This window comes from Hemicordylus capensis, chromosome 2, assembly GCF_027244095.1.
Source record: "Hemicordylus capensis ecotype Gifberg chromosome 2, rHemCap1.1.pri, whole genome shotgun sequence".
Taxonomy (NCBI): Eukaryota; Metazoa; Chordata; class Lepidosauria; order Squamata; family Cordylidae; genus Hemicordylus; species Hemicordylus capensis.
The window spans coordinates 95,371,127-95,394,083 of NC_069658.1; the positions used below are offsets into that span (position 1 = coordinate 95,371,127).

At 43.7% G+C, this 22,957-nt stretch overlaps 2 protein-coding genes across 10 annotated transcripts in view; one reads left to right on the forward strand and one right to left on the reverse strand.

The window, feature by feature from the left end:
• FANCC (FA complementation group C) overlaps positions 1-9,725 on the forward strand; it is a 141,623-nt gene extending 131,898 nt beyond the window's left edge. For 8 of the 9 annotated variants that reach the window (XM_053301062.1, XM_053301061.1, XM_053301057.1 and 5 more), the window contains exons 14-15: positions 6,715-6,915; positions 9,407-9,725. In XM_053301062.1, the coding sequence (XP_053157037.1) occupies positions 6,715-6,915; positions 9,407-9,550 (345 nt within the window). In that variant the 3' untranslated portion in view covers positions 9,551-9,725. Of the gene's footprint in view, positions 1-6,714; positions 6,916-9,406 lie in introns of those variants that run through there. The other variant, XM_053301066.1, reaches the window with a different exon arrangement.
• An 8,448-nt stretch (positions 9,726-18,173) lies between these two features.
• The window catches only part of AOPEP (aminopeptidase O (putative)), a 340,341-nt gene continuing 335,557 nt past the window's right edge, over positions 18,174-22,957 (reverse strand). Inside the window, exon 17 of the transcript XR_008316388.1 lies at positions 18,174-20,281. The gene's annotated coding sequence lies outside the window, so the exon portion shown is untranslated. The remainder of the gene's footprint in view (positions 20,282-22,957) is intronic.

Here is a 22,957-nt window from a genome sequence, read left to right on the forward strand (position 1 = left end):
TAAATCTGTGTTTGTCTGAACACACCCTTTATATTAAATTGTAGTTGGTTAATTTGATTTCTCCCTCCAAGAACTGCTACTCACAGACACACCATGAAATTTGACTGCTCTAGTCTGCAAGCGTTTCTCACTGGTGCCAGCCTGAAACCATCCATGATCTGCCTAACAGCTGCTTAGGTGTCTCCATTCATGTCTTACGAACAAAGTTATGTATAGGATTTACCTTTCCTTTTTAAAATTGGGTGCTTTTAGGGGGAAAAAATTAAAGACTACTGTCCAATAAGCACAAACAAAAGCAGCTGGTTCATCCATCCCATTGTGATTTTTACCACAAGAACAGCCCTGCTGGACTCTGAAGCAAAGCATCACAGGAAGCTCATCAATCAAGTATTTTGCTGCTTTGTGTTTGGAGTGACCCCCATTTTAAACTCACCCCTACTTTCAGACCATCTCCTCACGAAAGGGGATCCAGCCCTGCTTCTGTCAAACTCACTGTTGACTTTCTCTGCCCTCTTACTACTCTCATCCTGCTCCCTGCCAGAGTTGAAGCCAGCAGCAGCCTATTGTCAAAGCAACAATAAAAACAGAACAAGCTGCGCTGAAATCCATTTCCCAACATGCTCTTTCTCTCCCTTGTGTCTTGTATTCTATTCTTTAGTAACAACAGCAGAGCTGAAAAGCTCCCCTTTCTGTTGTTAGCTGTCCCAGTGCTGCCTTGCCTCTCCCCTTTAGAAAGGGAGACTTGTGTAAGGCGTTTGTAGAGATGAGGATTTCATTTACAGACAACCCTACAGCTTCACAGTCACATGAGAGTTGGGAAAAGTCTAAAGGAGTATGAGGACTTGGCATTCACGAATGACTGTTCTCCATAGTTACAAGCCACCATGTAGCCTCAAAATTGTGTCCTCTCTTTCTCTCCCATAGCTATAATACTGCATACAATTGCCCTCAGAATTAGGCAATTATAGGCCTGTCTTCAATCTCCTGTGGTTGGCCAAGGTGATTGAGAAGGTGGTGGCCTCTCAACTCCAGGCAGTTGGATGAAAGATTATCTAAACCCATTTCAGACTGGCTTTCGGGCAGATTATGGGGTGGAGACTGCCTTTGTCGGCCTGATGGATGATCTCCAAAGGGGAATTGACAGAGGAAGCATGACTCTGTTGGCCTTTTTGGATCTCTCAGCAGCTTTCGATACCATCAACTATGGTATCCTGGATCGCCTGGTGGGACTGGGTGTAGTAGGCACTGATTTGCAGTGGTTCTGCTCATACATCTCAGGCAGAATTCAGAAGGTGTTACTTGGGCGCTGTTGCTCTGCCAACAAGCTTGTGTATGGTGTCTCTCAGGGTTTCATCTTGTCTCCAGTGCTTTTTAACATCTACATGAAACCGCTGGGGGAAAGCATCAGGGGGTTTGGTGCAGGGTGTTATCAGTATGCACCCAAATCTATTTATCTGTGTCAGCTTCATCGGGCAATGGTATAACTTTCCTAAAATGCCTGCCTTGAGGCAGTAATGGGCTGGATGAGGGATAAAAAACTGAGACTGCATCTAAATAAGACAGAGGTGCTCATTGTAGGCAGCTGCAGTTTGGGAAATGGGATAGATCTGCTGGTTCTGGATGGTGTTACACTCCCGCAGAAGGAACGGGTCCATGGTTTGGGAGTACTTCTGGACCCAAGACTCTCTCTGATACCTCAGGTGGAGGCATCAGAGAGATGGCTCTGGCTTGGGCTCAGGGTATTTAAGAGAACACCTTCTTCCCATCGCCTATTAAAATTTCTCCCCTTAGCTTCCTATTAAGGGGAGGTTTGTCTGAGGGTGTCGACGGCTAGTCTGGTGACTCAGAGGGGAGCCTTCTCTGTAGTTGCCCCAGAACTGTGGAATGCACTTCCTGCTGAGATTAGAGCTGCTCCATCCCTGTTGACATTTAGAAAACAGATAAAGACACATCTCTTCAGCCAAGCGTTTTTACTGTTTAGCAGTTTTTATGGATGGTTATTTTAATTTGAACTTTTTATATGTTTTAATTTAAAATTTATTGGTTTGTTTTATTGTTATAAACCACATAGAGACTTTGGCAGTGGGTGGTATGCAAATACGTTAAATGAATGAATGAATGGTAGTCCCATCTCTTCTGTTAATGCTATATCTACAGGAAATTTTCCTCGATTTCCCCTTATATCTCGGTAACTCTTCCTTTCCTGTGTGTCCTATCAGTCTGACTTCCCTTTGCTCAGGCATGCAATTACTGTCAGGTTGCCCTTCTTTTGGCTTATAACAGTGCTCTCTCCTTCCTTCCTGTTTCCTCCCACCATTTAGACCCAGTCCATGGATTCATGGTTAATCCTACCATTCCGTCACTCCATTACATCTTGCTTCCTAGTCTCTCTTGTGTCTCAATTTCCCCAGTAGGCATTGGTCTTACTTTCTGCTAGTCTTGGAGTGGGTAAGCAATGTGCTTACCTGTGCTTGTGTTAACTGTGCTTGGTGAGTATCTGTGAAGGGTGTGTGTGTTTAATAGTAATTATCCCCTTTTCTAACCAGACTAGTTGATGAGGAGACGCCTTGCTAGCAGCAGAACAGGGCAAAGCTGGCTGGAACATAATCCAGGCACTTTTTGCAAGGGCAGGAGAGGGTCAGGACCCAAATAAGATACAGGAAAACAGACCAAGTTTTGGTCATTTGGGGGACAAATTCTTGTTTGTAAAATCAACCTAAGCTACAATAAACCATGATTCCATGTAATATCTGAACTAGCTCACAGTTTCCTCCAAATTAGGATTCCAAGAAAAACCAAGATTAAACCATGGTTCAGAATCCGGGTTTGTAAGCATACTATGGTTTGAGCAAATCGTTGTATGCCATGCTAACTGAGCAAAGAGGCGCCTTTCAAAGTGGTGATTCTCTTATGTTTAGCAGGAGCAGAGCAATTAGCCCTCTCCAACCCCAGCACAGCATCCCTGCAGTGGCTGTTATTGGTGTCTGACTGATTAAGTGCCGTCAATTTGGTGTTGACTTTTAGTGACCACATAGATAGATTGGTGTCTACTTTATGTTTATTTTTAGATTGTAAGCCTTTTGGGACAGAGAATTGTCTTATTATTTATTTATTTAAACTGCTTTGCAAACTTTGTTGAAAAGTGGTATATAAATATTAATAGTATAGTATAGTATGTTCACATGTTATGGCAAAAGGGAGTATGCCATTAAGTCGAAGCAGAAGCTTCTGATCTCTTCCCCTCATGTACTGGAGAAGGGGAGGAGGTGCTGTTTGAGCTCAAGGCTCTCTGCTATGTATTCTTCTGTCTCCAAATCATGGTTTGGAGGATTGTGCGAAGCCAGCCAGTAGCTCATTGGATCAGGCCACTGGGGGGGCGGGGTGAAAAATAAAATGTCTGTAGTCCATCTTACATAAAATAAGGGAGATAATTAATTCTTCTGTAGCATGTTAAACCTTTGGATCGTGGTGATGAGAAAATTCTTCCACATCAATCAACAATGTAAATGAAGCTAGCTTTACTATCTGATTATCTTAAGATGCCAAATTGTGGCAAAGAAGCTGCAAGCCACTTCCTGGTATTCTGGTGCCATCATACAACATTTAGAAGGTTATTGATGCTAAATGATAATATAGTAGCAGTAAGAAATGTGGGGAGACTCAAAGGTGGTCTGTTGGTGGAGACTAATACATCAGTGATGTGCACCACAAAATAATAGTGACATCTGGAAATTTTAATTGTCACTTCCTGAGTCCTCTTTCATTAAAATACTACCCAAAGTTCTGCTTACACCTTTAATCTATGTAACCATGCATGTCCTAACATTACCTTTTTCGGTGATTACTCCCTACTCCCAAAGCTCTTTCTCCAACTGCAAAACAGATGCCTGAGAAATTGTGGATAAAAGAGTATAAAATGTTCCTTGAGTGTGTGGTGTCTGCAGCAGTTTCCACAGAAGGAAGGGACATGTTTAACCCTCGAACAGGCAAAGGCCAAAGTAAACCTGTAGCCATTTGCACACTGCAGATATGCAGTGCCATGTAGAAAGCACCACTGACTTTTGAAATAATTTACATGTGATGACAGGAATAGGCCTGAAAGCTGTGCAGTCCAAACCCTTGAGTTGCCAGAGTCAGAGATGTGGGTTTTCTGGAAAACTTTCCCACACAGATTACTGCCTCATTTGCATAAAACTTGCATTAATCTCTTCCTCAAAAATATTGCTATACTGATTTTCCTGGTGCCTGAAGTAGAACGTAATCAGATTTGGCATGTCGTCCAACCTATTTATACAGTTTTTAAAAATTAATAAAAATCCTCATTTCCCACACTGTAGCTCAAAGGTTTTTCAAGTAGTCAGGTAGTTGAATGGAAATATTTGATGCGGGTGGGGAGGGGGAGGGGAATCAATAAATACACTTCATGTCCTTTAATTGTTATACTGAAACAAATTCAAAGCTTTCTGTAAAAAGATTTGTTGTATTCATTTACTCAGTAAATGAATGAAACTTGGTACCCTTTCACACTTCCTCGGGATAATCACCTGAGAAACATTAATTACAACTTTGAAATTGCTGGACTTGCCTGGTATTGCATTAGGTATCCATTCACTGTTACTAATGGATTTTATGAAACAATGCTAGACATCTGGACTAACATTGTGCATGTGCAGCAGTGTTCCTGGCTAGTGCTGAGTGCTTGCTTGAGCTGCGGGAGGGACCAGAGGTACACCTAGGTAATTTTGGATCCTAGACCTAAAGGCCATTGGAGTCCCCCCCACACATGACACACGCAGTATTTTTAACACGTGGCTTTTTGAGGGCACAAACATTAACTATAAGAATATAAAACAGGTATATTTATGCAAATATGTATTAGCAGAAACATTTGAACGGACCACTTCACATATTCCCATCCCACATATTTCTTTCCCCACTATTCCTCTTTCTCTAAAGCAGAGATCATGCTTGGCTGCCTGGCACAGTGGCAGGCCTGCACCACCCAGGATAGAAGAAAAAGGATTTGGAGGCTCCCAGCGGGTGTCGAGGCCCTGGACTTCAGCCCAGAAGTCCAGGGGTAAGAGCACATCTGGAAGGGGCAATCTTCCCCTTCCCTCTGAAGCCCACATATGTCCCTGAGGATCATGCACCAGTATTCTGGAACTCTGCATGTGTGCAATGCTAATCTGGATGTCTGCCAATGAAATTCTAGAAATGAAAAATTTTCCTTGGGGAAACTAAATATGGGAAACCTTTCTGGAAAAATTTCAGTTTGGGGAAATTTTCCACTCCACCTCTCTGGCCAGAATGCTCCATAGCAAACATTTCAGATCAGCTGCCCTATATCATTGCTAATTTTAGTAGTTTTGTTAGATGTAGAATTGTTTGGGCGAGCAATTGCCTGTGAAACTTGAACATCATGAAGTTGGATTCAAGGAACTTGACTCCTAAATTCCTCTTCATAACCGCAGTTTTATATTATGGATTCACTTTAGCCACAGCAACACAAACATTGGAGATTTTCAGACAAAAAAGAGAATACAAGTATAATAATAAGCATGTTTCTGCCCTATTATTATAGAGAAGCAGCAGCACAGATTTGTCCTACTGCTACAGGCTGCAGAGCCACTTTTGGGCACCCTCTGCAGAGTTTGAGTCGGTGCTGGCCTTGACCTTGGCCCAACCTGCCTTTTCTGACCCTTTTGGCTGTGCCACACAGGAGCAAGGGAATAGCCCTGGGGCAGAAGTGTGGATATCTCCTGTTGGAACGCTTGGGCATCAGTCTGTGGGGTTGGGCAGCCTGCTTGTTGGCACTGGGATCCCTGTGGCTGGAGCCACCGGTGAGCTATTGCCTCAGTACAGAAGCTCTTAAGACTGCACCATTAGCCAGTAAAAATGAAAGCATCCATGGTCCATACATTTCAGCATGTGCAAAATGAGCTCTTCATTTCACCTGCAGATATTTTAAGGTAGGAAGCACACGTACAAAAATGTTAAAAGGAGAAAGCTGCAGTAGGGAAAACCAGTTGCTTAAAGCCAAAGTGTATTTAAGGTTGACAGAAAGGAAGTGTGTGAATTCTTTCATTTCCTCCCCTTAGTTTCCTGTAGTAATGGCGCTCCTACAAAATATGTTTAGGTAAAATGACTGTTGATCAGCCAATGATTTCCTTTAATGCATAGCCTCAAATCCTGCTTCTATGTTGGCTTCAGAAGCTGTTTGTTCTGGCTGCTCTGAGAGGTAAAGAAGGAAAATGCATTGCAAACAATATAAAAGGAAACCAACCCCCCTGGATTCATATCAGCCTTTTTTTTTATCAGACAAGGTCAGATTGCATAGGGATTAATTGATTTGTAGCTGCAGTATTGTAGTGAGCCCTCAAAGAGCCTTCTGTTCTTTCCCCCACAATATAACCATCTGACTACATTCTGTGCTGTGACTTTCACCATTTCCTTTTCTACAAAAACAGATCAACCCTTGGCTCATTGCCCCCAGTGCTTAGTTTTGCAAAACCAAGGAAGATTTGTTAAGTCCCTCATTCTGCTACTTTATGCTTTTTCCTGTCCTTGCCTACATTCTCCTTCCCTCCCCCTCACCCCATTTCTCCTTTAACCGGCCAAGGAATCAATTGTGTGCTTTTCTGCAGATCCCTTGAAATGAATGCGATTCCCACCCCCACCCCCTAAACCTTTATTCTTTGCAATGATTCACAACAGGTAGAAGCTCGATCTGTATGTGACCATCTGATGACCCTGTCTAGAACTTCAACTATTTCGACTGCAGATCTGCAGGCTGTACTTAGTAGCAAAGCAAACATAAGGCAACCTGGTACCAGACACCTGGTTATGCATCTGCTGGTCAGCTTTCTGCTTTTCACTGCTGTTGGACACACGATAGCCAGAGAGTTTATCACCCATGTAAGTCTCTCTCTCTCTCGTTTTTCTTCAAAACTGGTAGCAAGATCTGAGTTGCAACTGCCATGTTGGGCAAATCAACAGGGCAACCAGTTGCAGGGGAGTAACAGCAGGTGAGAGGGCAAGCCCTCAGCTCCTGCCTGTAGGCTTCCAGCGGCATCTGGTGGGCCACTGTGTGAAATGGGATGCTGGACTAGATGGGCCTTAAGCCTGATCCAGCAGGGCTGTTTTTATGACAACACTTTATGCAGTGTAAATCACAAGTGGTGCATATGAGGGGCAAGGAGGGACTAACCACCTCCTGGATAAGTACTTTCCTCACTGTTGCTGGACCCCTGTGATTACTTGGAGGAAAGGTACTTTTCACATACCCTGAGTGCTATTCTTTATCATCACTCCATGTATATAAGAAGCATCTCTCTCACGTGTGTGTGTGCACACATGTGCATTTAGGAAGAGAGTGTTAATGTGAAACGGACTGTGGTTTCTCCTTCAGACGTCTAACGTGGGACAAAGTGGCACTAGCCACTTCTCTCCCCCCACCCCAGTTTGTTCTCAGGTGCCATCCTAGTGCAATTACTACTTCTCTACAACTTCTTCAGCTTTTAAGTTGAGGAACAGAAATGGCCAGTCTGCTGAAAGAAAAAATCCCAGAGAAGTAATGCCTCTAGAAATCCTTTCAATGGCACATGTGAATGGTTTTGGACTCCTTTCCCCAGCCGGCAGGAGGCTCTTTGGGTTGACTCCTTCCTCTGTCTAGGAGGCAGGCCTAGCTGTCAACTGTCCTCTCATACTCCCAGGTTTGCCCTGCCCAATTGCTAGGAAGGAGTTTTACAGCTGAGCTATTTGATAACTTGCCTTCTCTTACTGCATTTAATTCATACAAAGATGTTTTGTTCTTTCTTCTCTTCCCCGCCCACCCCACCCTGGCCTTAAGACATGGTCTAAACAAGAGACAGGATTTCTCATGGCTAGGGAAAGAACAGATTCTGTGCTTTCAGGTCACTTAAGCTCACCTGTGAGCATCCCTGCCAGTTGTAGCTACCTACCTTTTCCTTCTCTATACCTTCTAATGTGCACCTCCATATAGACTTCTGGAGACCAAATCCTTGTCTGAGAGGAGCAACCACAGTCAGCTCATCATCCTTCACTCATGGAAGGTACTCTTAGCCACTGCTGCCACTTGAGAGTCCAGCAGCAAGGCTGGTCTAGAAGTCATCCCCAAGCTGCAAACTTTAATCTTCAGGAGGAGTGTAAGCCCATCTAGGGCAGGAAAAGCCAGTGTCCCCTGCGCCGCCCCCCCCCCCAGTTCTGCTTTGGCCCGTCATCACCACCTCTCTCTTGCCTGGCTTTCCTCAGTCTCCTGAGATTCACATTCTCTTTCATGGACAGGTGACTCCTCCTAGCTACATTGCCGAGGCAAGGCTTCCAGAGGGCTTTTGGCATCTCTGCTGTGAGGAGTTCTCTCGGTTTTGAATACTTCCACAGCTGAGGAAGAAACTCAACCATATCAACTTAAAACACGGGACTTCATGCTGTGCAGCAGTATGGGAGCAGGAGAAGGGCTGCTTGCTTGAGGCTGAAGCCTAGCTGTGGCGAATGCTTCTTCTGCAGTCCTGCGGAAAGGGGAGCATTTTTCCATCTCCAGCACTAGGGGGTTGGGCCGGCTTTCCGTTGGATAGCTGGTATTGTCTGATGCTATCTGGGAGGAAATGAAGAAGATATCAGGAGGGAGCATGGGAAGGCTGGGGGGATGTGAAAAGGATGCTGGGGTGACACACAAGGGCACGTGGTCGTTCCTGCTGGTGCTTAGCTGGGAGGAACTACATCTCACAGATGCCCTTGTGCCACCCTCCTAGCATTCCTTGTGCATTCCCTGGGCATTCCTGCATTACCTCCTTGTGTTCTCATACTCCTTCCTGACCAGCATTCCCTCTAACAGGGAATTCCAAATGTTGACTACAATTCCCAGCATCCCCAGCTGTGATGGCCTTTGGCTGGGAATTATGGGAGTTGTAGTCAACAACACCTGGGATGCCCTGCTAGAGGGAACACTGCTCCTGACATCCATTTCATTTCCTCCTGACCAGCTTTGGATGCTTCTGGTTCCAACAGAAAGCTGCCCCTTAAGTGCTGGACAAGGAAGGTTCTGTGTGGGGAGGGCTGCAGGGAAAGTGCCCACTCCTCGCTGCACCAAGGGTCACCACAGACTCTGTGCAATTGGAACTCCCAGCAGTGCTGGGAGTTGTAGTTCAGCAACATTTGGAGCAGGGATTCTCAGACTTGGGTCCTCAGGTGTTATTGGACTTCAACTCCCATAATCCCCAGCCTCAGTGGCCTTTGGTTGGGGATTATGGGAGTTGAAGTCCAATAATACCTGAGGACCCAAGTTTGAGAATCCCTGATTTGGAGGAACCCAGGTTGGGAACCACTGTTCTACAGAATGGTAGCATTTGACACAAAGTGACTAACTTTCTCCATTTTTTTCTTTCAGTGTGTAGTTGCAGGCAGTGAAATCCTAGAAGTTTCTGGTCTTCTTACCCGCATTGGAAATAGAATTGGCCAACTTGGAGTAAAATATCAAAGGACTGTAAAACTGGCAGATAATCTCCTCCAGAAACTAAAATGTGAGGTTTAGTTTTTTTTACAGTGAAATTGCTTGGATTAGAATGGTTGAGCAGAAGAAAGTGAGAAGATATTTTATGTCCTTTTGCATGAGTGTTTTCATCTGTATATCTGAAGGAGAGGTCTGTATCTAAAAATGCAACTTTGTTGAAACATAGAAATAAATTATAAATATGCTTGAAAATGTTGTTACTTGTTTACATGGCATGAACAGTATTATAGCTAAATTTTCTTGAGTCCCATACTGATTGGGATCTAGTGGCCTAAAGTACCTTCTGTTCACTTAGTCCAAGATGCATCATAAAGCTGAAAAGAAAACAATCATCATTTTCACCCATGTAACATCATAGTAGTAAATATCAAGTGCTCTTTGAACATTGACTGGAATAACATTTCCTGTCTTTTTCTTTTTAAAAAATGCATGATTTATTGAGTAGAGTCTTTCCAAACTCTGGCAATTATATAACGGTCCCCGTCCCCCCCGCTCCCCAAAAATGCCACTGTGAGAGTCTAAGTCCAGTCACAAGCAAGTGATTGTTGGCGATTCCTTTTGATCCTATAGGTGACCAGTACCTTCTTGTATTTCTTCAGATTCCCGTTCCCTTCCCCAAAAAGAAACACATCTCATATTTTGCTAAAGCGGCATTAATCAGCAAGTGTGCTTTCCTGGGGCAATATGGACCACTTCTTTCCTGGAGCAGAGACCTTTTGGGCAATGCCAAGAGCAATAGTGGAGAGTGGCTTGTGAAGTTCAGAGGTGGATTTTATTTCATTCCTCCTTCAGTGAACCTTTCTACACGCTACCAATCAGTCTGAGTAGCTTTAAGCAGAAAGTCATAATGTTCCCGTTTGCAGCTTAAGAATCTCTGTGGGGAAAAACAGCAGTTTCTGTCTGGAAATCCTTCACATTTTTATTTACAGAAAGGGCATACTTCCCGGAAAGTATGCACTTAGATGTTTACTTATTTGGGAGTTTACTCTGTAGGCTTTTCTTTGAAAACCTGCCCCCAAATTGGACTATGAAACTATTTACACCTACAGATTGTTTAAAAGGAGTCTACGTTGCCGAAAACCTGAAAAAAGGAGTGGGTGAGCAGCCACATTGCACTGTGAAGAGAGAGAGAGTACCCAAAGTCTGATAACAGTTATGCTGGCAGAAGTCTACATGTGCAAGCTACCCATTATATTGCCTTCTGCAATCGCCTACTAATTGTGTCTGGACAAAACCAGAAATGAATGTAGCTCTGTGACCTCCAGCCAGTGAGGTGGTTCTACCTTGTTTTGGCAACCAGCACTTAATAGTTTTGGAAGCAGGGAGCTCTACAGCACTGTAGATCCTGCTGGATGACACACACGGGCTTTTGTTTTTCCATGCTTTGTAATGTAGCCAAAATGGCAGCTGCTCCTCCCACTCATGCATGCAAATTATATGTCTCTTATACAAGGGTATTTGTTCAGCGTACTTTGATAAAGTTGGATGTTCCAATAGCATCTTTTTATGGAAGCCAATCCACATTTTGAAGTACTTGATTAGAGATGGGACAATGTTTTTTTACTTCCCATTAGGAAATATACTATTCCTATTACTCTATACCTGTGGAAGTTCTATAGAGCAACTAATGGGCTCTAGATGCATTGCAGTCTGTAGTAGGGTTACAAAAACAGCATATTGTCAGGTGCTTCAAGTGCCCATAATTCACAGTAACGTCAACATGTGGGTCCGTTTAAGTCCACCTACTAAGCTGGCTGATGTATGTTTTCCTTCCAGTGCTTGCCTGAACTTTTTAAAAGACATGTTCATGGTTGCAATTTCAAATGCTACCTTAGCTTTGATTCTGGGAATTTGCAGTGGGGTGGTCCATCAGGGAGCAAATGCCAGAAAGGAGTTTCCCTTGCTTATTCTGGCTATCTTCCTTCAACCATCTGTCTGACTTTATAAAAGGAGTTAAGATCTCGAGAGCTGCTTTCTGAAGGGCTTAAGTGTACTCAAACTGACTGGATCCTTTTAATGGCCAATAGTGCACAGCCAGCTTGGACTAAGACTGAGGTTTCCCACCCCAACCTAAAAAAAAAAAGGCATGAAATTGGCAGAAGCAAAATCTTTAGTAGTATATAGTTCCTACCAGGCAATCATTTTGTGTTAAATAATAATTTAAGTAGAAGGAAAACAATTTGAGTTCATTACTGCTTCGGATTTGGCTTTTAGCCTGTTCACTTTAATTTGGCTTTTAGCCTGCTCATTTTAATCACAGTTGTTCTCTTTATTATTCTTTATTAGCCAATTAATCTTAGCAGTTACCAAGAGTGAGGAAAAAGCTGCTATTTCCCCAGATATATCCCTGTGTTCCTAAGTTATTCCTCACTATTTTGACATTTTTTTCACTTTCCCATGTTTCTTGTACATACATGTAACATGTCAAAACTCCTTCATGCATTGTGTAAGCTAAAACAGTAACTCTGTGATGGCACAAAGCTGGTTCCTTACTTTGAAAATCTAAAGATATTTTCATATTGTTTGCCCCGAGTGGATGCTTTTCCAAAGCTTGCTTCTGGACTAAACTAACACCTCCATTTTGTTCTGAGAATTTCATTCCTTTGTTTCAGTGGCATTAGCTAGTTGAGAATAAGCTTCCCCTATATCCTCTGAACACTTATTTCACCCATGTCCAAGTTCGCCAGCTTGCTTTAGGTGCTCCCTTTCGTTTGCCCCTCCTGAGGATGATCATTAGTATGGATGAATCGGAGCTCGGTTGAGGTGTGCACTTGGACCAATATAGTCTCAGTGGCCATTGGACCGCAAATGAGGCCGGGCACCATATCAACTACTTAGAACTGTTGGCCATCCTTTACATCCTAAGAGGTTATCTCCCTATGATTGAGGGCTGTCTGGTGACGATCCAAACAGACAACACAACGGCCAAAGCTTATATAAATTGGCAGGGAGGCACGGGTTCTAGGACCCTCCATTGACCTGTGGCTTTGTGCATCGCACACAGTAACTCTGCATGTGATCCATATCTGGGGGGGGGGATGTTCAAGCAGATGGTCTGAGCAGGTTGAGGACAGTCTCTCATGAGTGGATGCTGTATCAGGATGTACTTCATGAGTTATTTGCAAGGTGGGGTGAACCAATCCTGGATGCTTTCACGTCACAGGACAATACCCAGTGCACCCTCTACTGTTCCAGAGGAGGGAGAGAACAGTACTCTCTAGGGGATGCGTTTGTCCCTTCCTGGAAGGACTGCTACGTTTACTTATTCCCACCAGTTCCACTCATACCAAAGTTGCTTCAAATGGTGAAGGTGAAAAGTACCCAGGCCATTCTGATAGCACCATGGTGGCCCAGGAGGCCATGGTTTCCGGTTCTCATGAGATTGGCAGGGGCATACATCCGCCTTCCATATCTGCCACACCTCCTACCACAAGCAAATGTTCGGGTGCCCCATCCAGAGATACGTTCCCTTCATCTGACTGCATGGAAGATTTTACTAGTTTCTCGTTCAAACTTAAGAAAAATTCTGATTGCAGCTCGGAAACCTTCAACTAGAAAATCATATGATCATAAGTTGGTTCATTTTCTAACTTTCGCTACTCTACAAGGTTTTGATGTTGCTAAGTTGAATGTTTTTGAAAAACTTTGTACTTGCCTTTTACATTTAAAGGCGTCTGGCCTGAAATTACCTTCTTTCCATGTGCATGTGGTGGCTGTTTTAGCACAATCTCCTGGTCCTGGGGTTTCTTGGTTCAAACATCCACTAGTGAAGCAGTTATTGAAAGGATTGTCAAATTCTTTACCAGATGACCCTGTCATGGCTCCGACCTGGGATTTGGCAATGGTGTTGGCCAGCCTTTTGCATCCACCTTTTGTGCCACTAGCATTTATTGAACCTTGCCTACTTACGTGGAAAGTGGCCAGAAGGATGAGTGAACTCAGAGCGCTAAGGTCCCATCTGCCTTACCCCCAATTTCATCAGGATAAAGTGGTGCTCTGACCCGATGTTCCTAAAATTGTTTCCACTTTTCACTGTTCCCAGCCAATTAACTTACCTGTGTTCTTTCAAAATCCATCATCTTCTGCAGAACGCAAATTGCATCATTTAGACGTTAGAAGGGCTCTGGCTTTCTATGTTGAGAGGTCAGCGGAGTGGAGAAAAATTCCTCTGTTTCATATAACGGGCCTCCTAGAGGTCTACAAGTTTCATTGCAATCACTCTAGGTGGATTGTCTCTGCCACTGAACTTTGCTACAAGTTGGCAGGTAAGCAGCTGCCAGGGACTATCAGAGCCCACTTATCTAGGACTATGGCGACATCAGTTGCTTTTGACCATGTAGTTCCGTTTGAGACAAAGCCCATGTAGCAGCCTGACAGATAGTCTCTTTCATTTGTACAACACCCTGCTATTGATTCCAGGTCATGTAGTAGCGCTGTGTTTGGCAGAGCTGTCCTGCAGTCTATTTTCAATTAATTTGCTCTTGTTGTTTAAATAAATTTGTTTCAGATTCAGCTGTGTCTATGTGTGTCCAGGTTGTGTTCAGGTTCTTCCCTCTTCCTTGGGTGCAAGCTTGTTATGCACCCATCAGTGTAAAAGATAGACCACGTTGAAGAACTACAGGTTGCTTACCTGTAACTTTGGTTCTTCTAGTGGTCATCTGTCCTTTTACACGCCCTCCCATCCTCCCCACTGGAATCTACTGAAGGCGGACTCTGTGACTGAGGGGAGTCAGTGGGTAGAAGGTTGAAGGCTTGGGAATTTGCTGTATACTATGTGTAGGTAAGATATTGCTTCTTGAAGAGTGGTTTCAGACTGCAGTATAGCTCATGAAATGAAGAAGGGGGTTTACTCCACTGATAACTTGGCAAAGAGGCACCTTTTTAATATGGTGGTTCTCTTTAGCAGGGAGAGAGTAACTGGCCCCCAGCAGAGTACCTCCAGTGACTGTTGCTGGTGTCATGTTGCTTATGTTTTAGATTGTGAGCCCTTTGGGGACAGAGATCCATCTTATTTATGTGTGATTTTTCTGTGTAAACAGCTTTGGAAATTTTTTGTTGAAAAGCAGCATCTAAATATTTGTTTCCTTTTTTTTTTTTTTTTTTTTTTTGCTGTTTTTGTTTTGTGGTCAATCTCTGCTTTTACCTGGTTCTGAAATAAGTGGCCAATATTCTCCACAGCCCTAGGAGAGTGCAGTTCTTGCCCTGCCCTACCTGAATGCATCCCTGAGGGTCATCCCTGAGCTCTTGGGCATAATCCTGCCCTCCTTTGCAGGGAGGCAAGAGAAGCGAAAGTGCATCCCCATCCCCATGCCTGCAAGGCAAGCATGCCATGTCCTGGCTCCCAGGGAGGACAGAGCAAGGGCTGTGGAGAATGTTGGCCACTATTTTTCAGGCATAAGGCTCCTAAGTGGATGTACATAGTAGAGGTAGTGTCCACAAATAGCCATCATTGTGTCAAAGGTATCTCAGGCCACTGGTTCACATCCTAGCAAAGCATGTACATTTTGAGGCTCTGTGGAGACCTGCACACGTACCCCAGCCCTCCTGCGCGTGGTGGTGGGTCAGAGGGCAAAACATCTCAGCTCTGCTTGCACTCCAGAGTGCTTCTGAATCGCAGGCAGAGCTGGGAAGTCTTGCCCTCTAGTGCAACAGCACGAGTAAAGGACAACCAGGGGAGTTGTGTTCAGGCTTTTGTTGTGTCCCCGTGAAGCCCATGAATGTGCATGCTTTAAGATTTCAGCCCCTTGGTTCTTTACACCTTAAAAGTAGCTTTCATTTCTTTTTTGGCCATAGGAACATAGCCCTCATTAGAGTGAGCGCAATATCATCATACATGTATATCACTTTCCAACTTTTACTTTTGAACCTCATCCTCCTTAGTCATAGCTTGTAGAGATACCTTACGTATCTAATATAAGCCTATTACTATCCCTGCAGTGCCTAATATATTAACTGTTTGCTGTAAGAAATGTAAAAGCCTGGGGAGGACAGAGCTTTGTGATTTCAAAGCCTTCAGCAACGATACCATACCATTAGTACCTTTCTTGATTGTTGTTTCTGTAGACTGTGATCTTTCTCTTTTTATCAGTTTGGTGATAAACTTTGACCTTTGGACTATGTGGCTGCTGGCTTGTTGCTACCAAGATGATCAGGGGCCTAGAGCATTTTCCTTATGAGGCGAGGCTATACCACTTGGGGCTTTTAAGTTTAGAAAAAAGACTACTGCGGGGAGACATGGTAGAGGTCTATAAAATCATGCATGGTGTAAAGAAAATGAATAGAACAATTTTCTCCCTCTCTCATAACACTAGAAGCAGGAGTCATCCCATGAAATGGATTGCCAGGAAATTTAGGACCAACAAATGGGAGCACTTTTTCACACAAGGCATAATCAACTTGTGGAATTCTCTGCCACAACATGTGGTGACAGCCAACAACCTGGAAGGCTTTAAACTTCATGGAGGATAACTTCATGGAGGAGAGGTCTATCAACGGCTACTAGTTGGAGGGCTAAAGGCCACATCCACCCTCGAGGCAGGATGCCTCTGAGTACCAGTTGCAGGGGAGTAACAGCAGGAGAGAGGGCATGTCCTCAACTCCTGCCTGTAGGCTTCCAGTGGCATCTGGTGGTCCACTGTGTGAAACAGGATGCTGGACTAGATAGGCCTTGGGCCTTTCCAGCAGGGCTGTTCTTAGAACCTTTTGAAATTTAAGTAATCTAGAGTTTGTTTAGTTATATTTATTTTGGTAATTTGGGCATTTTAGAGTGCAGTTTAGCTTTAAAACGGGGCATAGCATTAATACTACTTGGCTACCACAATAGGTACAAAAGAAATGTGTCAGAATACCGGGTTGTGGGGAGAAATGGAAGGCAATGAGCAACGTTGTGCCTTGTTTGGGAGTTTCCAGAGGCATCTGTCTGAATAGAATGCTAGTCCTTGGTAAGATCTTATATTCTTAAGATTCTATTTGGGTGGCGCATATATAGGCTTTCCTTTGAGCATACTGTTTCAAAATACTAAGAAAAGTGGAAATTGTATTGTTTTTGCCACTTAACCACACAATTATTCTGAATTTTAAGTGGTAGTGAAGAATGTGCAAAGGCTATGTGCTGTAGCCAAGGGCAGGGGCAAAGTGCTACATCTCCCAGCATATCAATATTCATGTCTGGTTTTATAGGACACATGCCAACTTGTTCAGTTAAACTAGAACATGAGGTGACCCTATGACACAGATTACTTCGGGCTAATTCTCACCACAGTTGGGTACTTACAGCATAACAGATAGGTGCTATGTATCAAATATGGACAAATGCATGTTGAATTAGCCACATGGCTCTTAAAATTTGGAAGCATGAAATGTGCTTAATTCTGCTTTTTCACATCCACCCACATACCCTTGACAAGACGTGCATTCTGTACTCAAGTACGCATATCCAAAATTCAAGCAGTAGGCAGTAGTCCCTTGCTGCATGTATACATTACTTGATGGGGATGTGCACAAACTGGGAAGTGCCAAACTGGCTCAGCGGGAGAGGGAGGAAAGCAGGTCCTCTCACCTGCTCCACTTTTCAGGGCACAGCACTCACTCTACAAATGGCCACGCAGGGGTCATCTGCACATGCAGGCTGCAGCCCCGCAGCCTTTTGTAGAGCAAGCACGGCACCTGGCGAAAGGACCTGCTTCTTAAGAGAGCCACTGGCCGCAGTTGCTGGGGCCCTCCTACCTGAAATGGGTGGGTGGGTGGTAGGAGCATGGGTTCTCTAATGAATCTGCATTTTATAACACAAATTAAAGGGCATTTGGGCACTTCAGCATAAAGACCTGGCCAGGTGCAGTAACTGTACGTGGCCATGATTGCCGCAGCATGCCATGGTGTCAGGTGGAGAGAAAGGATGTGTGCACATGCTCATGGTCCTTGCATAATCAAGGGGCCAGTCAGCGGTATCCTCCAAACCGCCCCTCAGAAATGAACACAATAAGAACATCCACACGGGGAGGAATATCCATGCTTTGGGTTCATTTGTTTTTCACTAAGTTGGTTAGTGAAGTGTGTGTTAAGATAGGTGCTTGCATTTTAAAACTAAATCTGATAACCTGCAAATCAAAATCAAATTAATAAAACAAGACTAGATGGGTTTTTGTGCATGTACAGTGTTAGTTTTTGCGTATCTCTACAGAGCTTTTGCATTGTTCACAATGGAACAGCAAAATAATAGTTTGCTTTCTCTCCATCACCCACTGGAAAAACCTGTGAAATAGAGCATAACTTTTTCCATGAATAGGACCCTTTCTTGAATACATCAAAAGCTCTACATGAACAGCCACTGCAGCAGCTCACCATGGTGCCATCCAACTTCAGAAGGAATCTGGAGTTTGTAAGACTGAATCCAGGACTGCTGACAGAGCATAATTCAGGTAATTAGTATTTAGGAGTTGTACTTTGGCTTGGGAGGAACGGGGTTGCGGGCGGGGGGAGAGGGCATGTGTGCCTATGTATGCACTGAGACTCTCCCTTCTGGTGTTACACAAGAACAGAACGATGACTTTCAGGTTTTGTCCAGCCAGAAAGGTTTTGAATTCTCTTATTTGGGTTTTGTACTAACTAAAGCCAATGGCTAAAATCAATTAAGCTACACACAATGTTTACACAAATACTTTATTTGGGGGGTGGGCGGATCAGTGCCAGTGCTTTACACAACGGAACTACCCAACTATCCATGTTTCACTGAGCAACACATAGAAAGAAGAGCCATGTTTCACATAGGAGTTCTTTATATCAATGTGCTCGTATTACAAGTAGTTGTCTGTGGCACAGGGCCCTGATAAAAACATGTTACTGCAACCTTCATTTTGTTTGTATCCCTAAGAATAGCCCCAGGTTAATTTCCAGGCTTGTTATTTTGGTCCATGGGTGTACTAAACATCATGATAAAGATAACCACCAGTATGCTGCTGCTGCTGCAGCAACTATGAATAGTTATACACCACACACTGGGGTGGGTGGGAGGGAGAGAGATATACATAAATGAAATGGTCCCATCTCCCCAAACAGCTCATGATCTAAAAAATAAAAGGCAGATATCAGCGACAGTCACTGGAAGGATGCTGTGCTGGGACTCTCCCTCTCCTCTATATAAGAGAATCGCCACTTTCGAAAGGTGCCCCCTCAGACTGGTAAAGAATGATTTTCCATAACCAGCTTAGGATAGCCTACAGCTTTTAAATCCTACAGCAGACTTCTATTACCACTGTTTATTGTACTAGAACTAGCACAATACAAGGTTTCACAGCGCTTTCTGGTGAATTTTTTGGGCCTAATCTACCATCTGCAATACAGTACTGACCAAACCTCAACGCCGTAAATTTTTACTAACAGTAAATGTCATCAAGTGGCTTGTGCTCAGCAGTGAGCTGGAGCCACAAATGGTTGTGGGGGTTAAGGGTATAGGTTCCCTACCACCACCTTTTTCTGCTTGATTGCCATAGATAGCCCTCTGGAAAAGATAAGCAATGAAGTAAAAAAAGTTTGTCAGCGGATTGTTTTAGCAGTCACATAATCCTTCCTTTGATGTCCAGGGTCATTGAAATCCTAGTACCACCAGGGTTTCGTAGTAGATATATTTAAAGTCTCTGATCTTTCCTACAAGGGAAACGGTGGTAAAACATATTATTCTGTCACAATGAAGGAATGCCTGTAAAAAAAATAAAGGAGACGGTGGCTTTTCTTTACTGTCCTACTTCTTGAAAGAAGGCAGCTCGGTCAGTCTAATTTTCCTTGAATGCATGCAGGAGAGAGAATCTACCACAACAGATGTAACAGAGTAACAACTGGTACTTGATATTCATGTGAATGTCACATGCTCTATCAGAAGGTTGTCTGTAAATCTGAGAAGACAGTAGCTTAGCTTTCCACAATATAGAAGAAAAGTCACACTGGAGTGGGTGGGTGGTGTGGGGGGGAGAGGTATTATGATAAATCTGACCAGCTTAAGACAACACTTAATTGGAAAATAAAAAAGTAATCCAATACAGCCTCTCCTTTGCAATGTAGCACTATTTCTGAAAATAGTGACCAGTAGGCTGAGTGCTGGAATGAAGCCCTCAGGATGTGACTGTGTTTCATTTTCACCTTCAGTGATCATCCTTGGACACAGCCTACACATACCTCAGCACTTCACCTACCCACTGGCAAAGCTACTTCCACAATACCATGGGATGTAGTCCACCATGTAAGGATTTGTGATCCACACCAGTCTGTTCTATCTCTGGTTGCAGGCAAGAAGTAACGAGTTGGGCTTTCATGGACGTCTGTGCATTTAGAAAAGACTCTTTGCGTTAGGGCTCGACTCCTGTTCCTGCTGAACTGAGCCAGTGTGTAAAATCAGAACTGATATCAGCTCAGTAGGCACCGGAGGACGGGTCCATCAACAGCCGGGAACAGCAACTGCTGCAAAGGGGCAGCTCTAGTAAAAAAACAGCCATTTATTATTATGAACAATATATGCTGCTTAAACGGCAACTACAGACACATCAGGGCTCCTCTCATTGTAAGAGTGACAAATCTGTTATAAAACGCAATGCATGTAACATTATAATCACCTCTAAGTGTCCCCCCCCCCAAAAAAAGGCATTGTATACTGTTTCACAATTGATTACTGTAGCCAAACATTGCTGTTTCCCATGTGGATTCTTTTCATTCTTGACTGGAGAAAGGATCCTTCTTTCCCAGGGTGTCTTCATCTGTTGTAATCTGAAAATTAGATTCCATGCAAATATTTGCTATAAAACCACCACAGCAGCAACTATCAATCAAACTCACTGACATTTTTTCCATCTCACCTTCTCTTCAGGTGCAGAACTTAGCCACTGTGAACAAAGAGGAAATCAATCACTGTTCACCAATCAGCTAAGCTCTGCACCTCGCTAGAGAGGTCTTCATTTGAGCACAGTTAAACAGCAGCCGAAGTCCTTTTAGTGGCTCATTTGAATATTTTAGGGGCAGCAGATTCATGGGGTTCCAGCAGTGTACCATTATGGTTTCGGTCACAGAAGCCAATGTCATGGTTATGTGGTAATCCCTGGCAATGTGATTTTAATCTTAAGTCACAAATCAGCATGCCAGGAACCCAAACAACCAAAACAGGAAGGAAATCTGGGCAACTTCTCTCTAAACTCTGCGAGATGTAGTGATCATTCCGTCCTGCCAACTTAAGCATCTTTATAAGCCCATCTTATTCACTAGGATATGCTTTGGATCACCATTTTGGGTACTCAAAACAAGTGATAGGTATCAGCTCTAGAAAATAGTATAAAAACAGTTTGTAAGGTTGCCATAAGCTATTGCCAACAAAATTAATTTTATAGAAAAGCAGGGAGGTGGCTATAGATAATTATTTGCACTGCAGCAGAATTAAACCTCATTAATTGCATATCAATGGTTTTTGCTTTTGAAGAAATTAAACCTGAATATGCTATCAATAGCTTAAAATTCCAAAGCATTTTGCAGTTGCTCTTGCTTTATAGAAAGCAACCCCAACCTCATCCGCCAGATCCTTGTCTCGTTCCGTTCCTGAAGAACAGGAATTTGCATAAACAACTTCATAGCAATAGTAGCCCCTTTCCACATACATTAAAAGCCGTGGGTGACAGACTGCAGAATGAAACCGGTGGTTGAGCACCACTTTGTGCATCTAAATCCCTGCCAGGGCTGTTGTGGGACAGGGGTGGTCCCCTCCAAAGTTAAATTGTGCAACCACAGTTGTGTGACAAACCTTGAAAATAATGCACAATTGTGGTTGCATGATTTAAACAGCTCTGGTGGTGTTTCAGACACATGCACCAGTGTAAGGAGTGCTAAACCACCCACGTTTCACTGTGTGGCATATCAGCTGATGTGAACAGAACTGTTATTGGTATTGTATTGTTATTGCTTCTGGTAGCAAGCATAACTTGTCCCCCTTAGCTAAGCAGGGCCCACTCTGGTTGCATATGAATGGGAGACTAGCTGTGTGAGCACTGTAAGATATTCCCCTCAAGGGATGTGGCCGCTCTGGGAAGAGTAGAAGTTTCCAAGTTCCCTCCCTGCAATCGCCAAGATAGGGCTGGGAGAGACTCCTGCCTGCAACCTTGGAGAAGCTGCTGCCAGTCTGTGTAGGCAATACTGAGCTAGATGGACTTATGGTCTGACTCAGTATATGTCAGCTTCCTATGTACTTTCTCAACTGAAATAAACATGATTCCTATGAGCAATAATGTATTGACTGAACTGAATATGTCCCCCAGGGGCATATTTTTAAGTGAGACAAAGAGCTTCCTGGGAAAGAGGAGAATGTAAAATATAGCCACTTTCCTCACTGCTCTAAGTGCAAAGTTCTGCACTTTCTTGGCTGCTTTCTTGCTCTGAATGCCAGAACTGGTTGGCCTCTTGTACTGTCTCAAGAGTAAAGTTATGTGAACAATCCAAGTCTGCAAAATGGCTGACATAATTCAGCCGCAACCTAAGGAATGCTGGTCTGGAAACGATCTTTACACTAAACCATGATGATTTACAAATATGATAATAATTGTACTGTACAAATATGATAAATTATGATAATGATAAATTATCTATACAAATATGATAAAATCACATCACAGATGAGGAGACCAGCTTAAAACCATATTAAAATTGTTGATCAATGTGTTTAAAGCATTTCCCCCCCTGAATATATTGGCCAGCTAGCAGTATGTCCACCACAGGATTGTTGAAACCCATTCTAGGCAAGCCCTCAGCTCCTGCCTGTAGGCTTCCAATGGCATCTGGTGGGCCACTGTGTGAAATGGGATGCTGGACTAGATGGGCCTTAAGCCTGATCCAGCAGGGCTGTTTTTACGACAACACTTTATGCAGTGTAAATCACAAGTGGTGCATATGAGGGGCAAGGAGGGACTAACCACCTCCTGGATAAGTACTTTCCTCACTGTTGCTGGACCCCTGTGATTACTTGGAGGAAAGGCACTTTTCACATACCCTGAGTGCTATTCTTTATCATCACTCCATGTATATAAGAAGCATCTCTCTCACGTGTGTGTGTGTACACACATGTGCATTTAGGAAGAGAGTGTTAATGTGAAACGGACTGTGGTTTCTCCTTCAGACGTCTAACATGGGACAAAGTGGCACTAGCCACTTCTCTCCCCCCACCCCAGTTTGTTCTCAGGTGCCATCCTAGTGCAATTACTACTTCTCTACAACTTCTTCAGCTTTTAAATTGAGGAACAGAAATGGCCAGTCTGCTGAAAGAAAAAATCCCAGAGAAGTAATGCCTCTAGAAATCCTTTCAATGGCACATGTGAATGGTTTTGGACTCCTTTCCCCAGCCGGCAGGAGGCTCTTTGGGTTGACTCCTTCCTCTGTCTAGGAGGCAGGCCTAGCTGTCAACTGTCC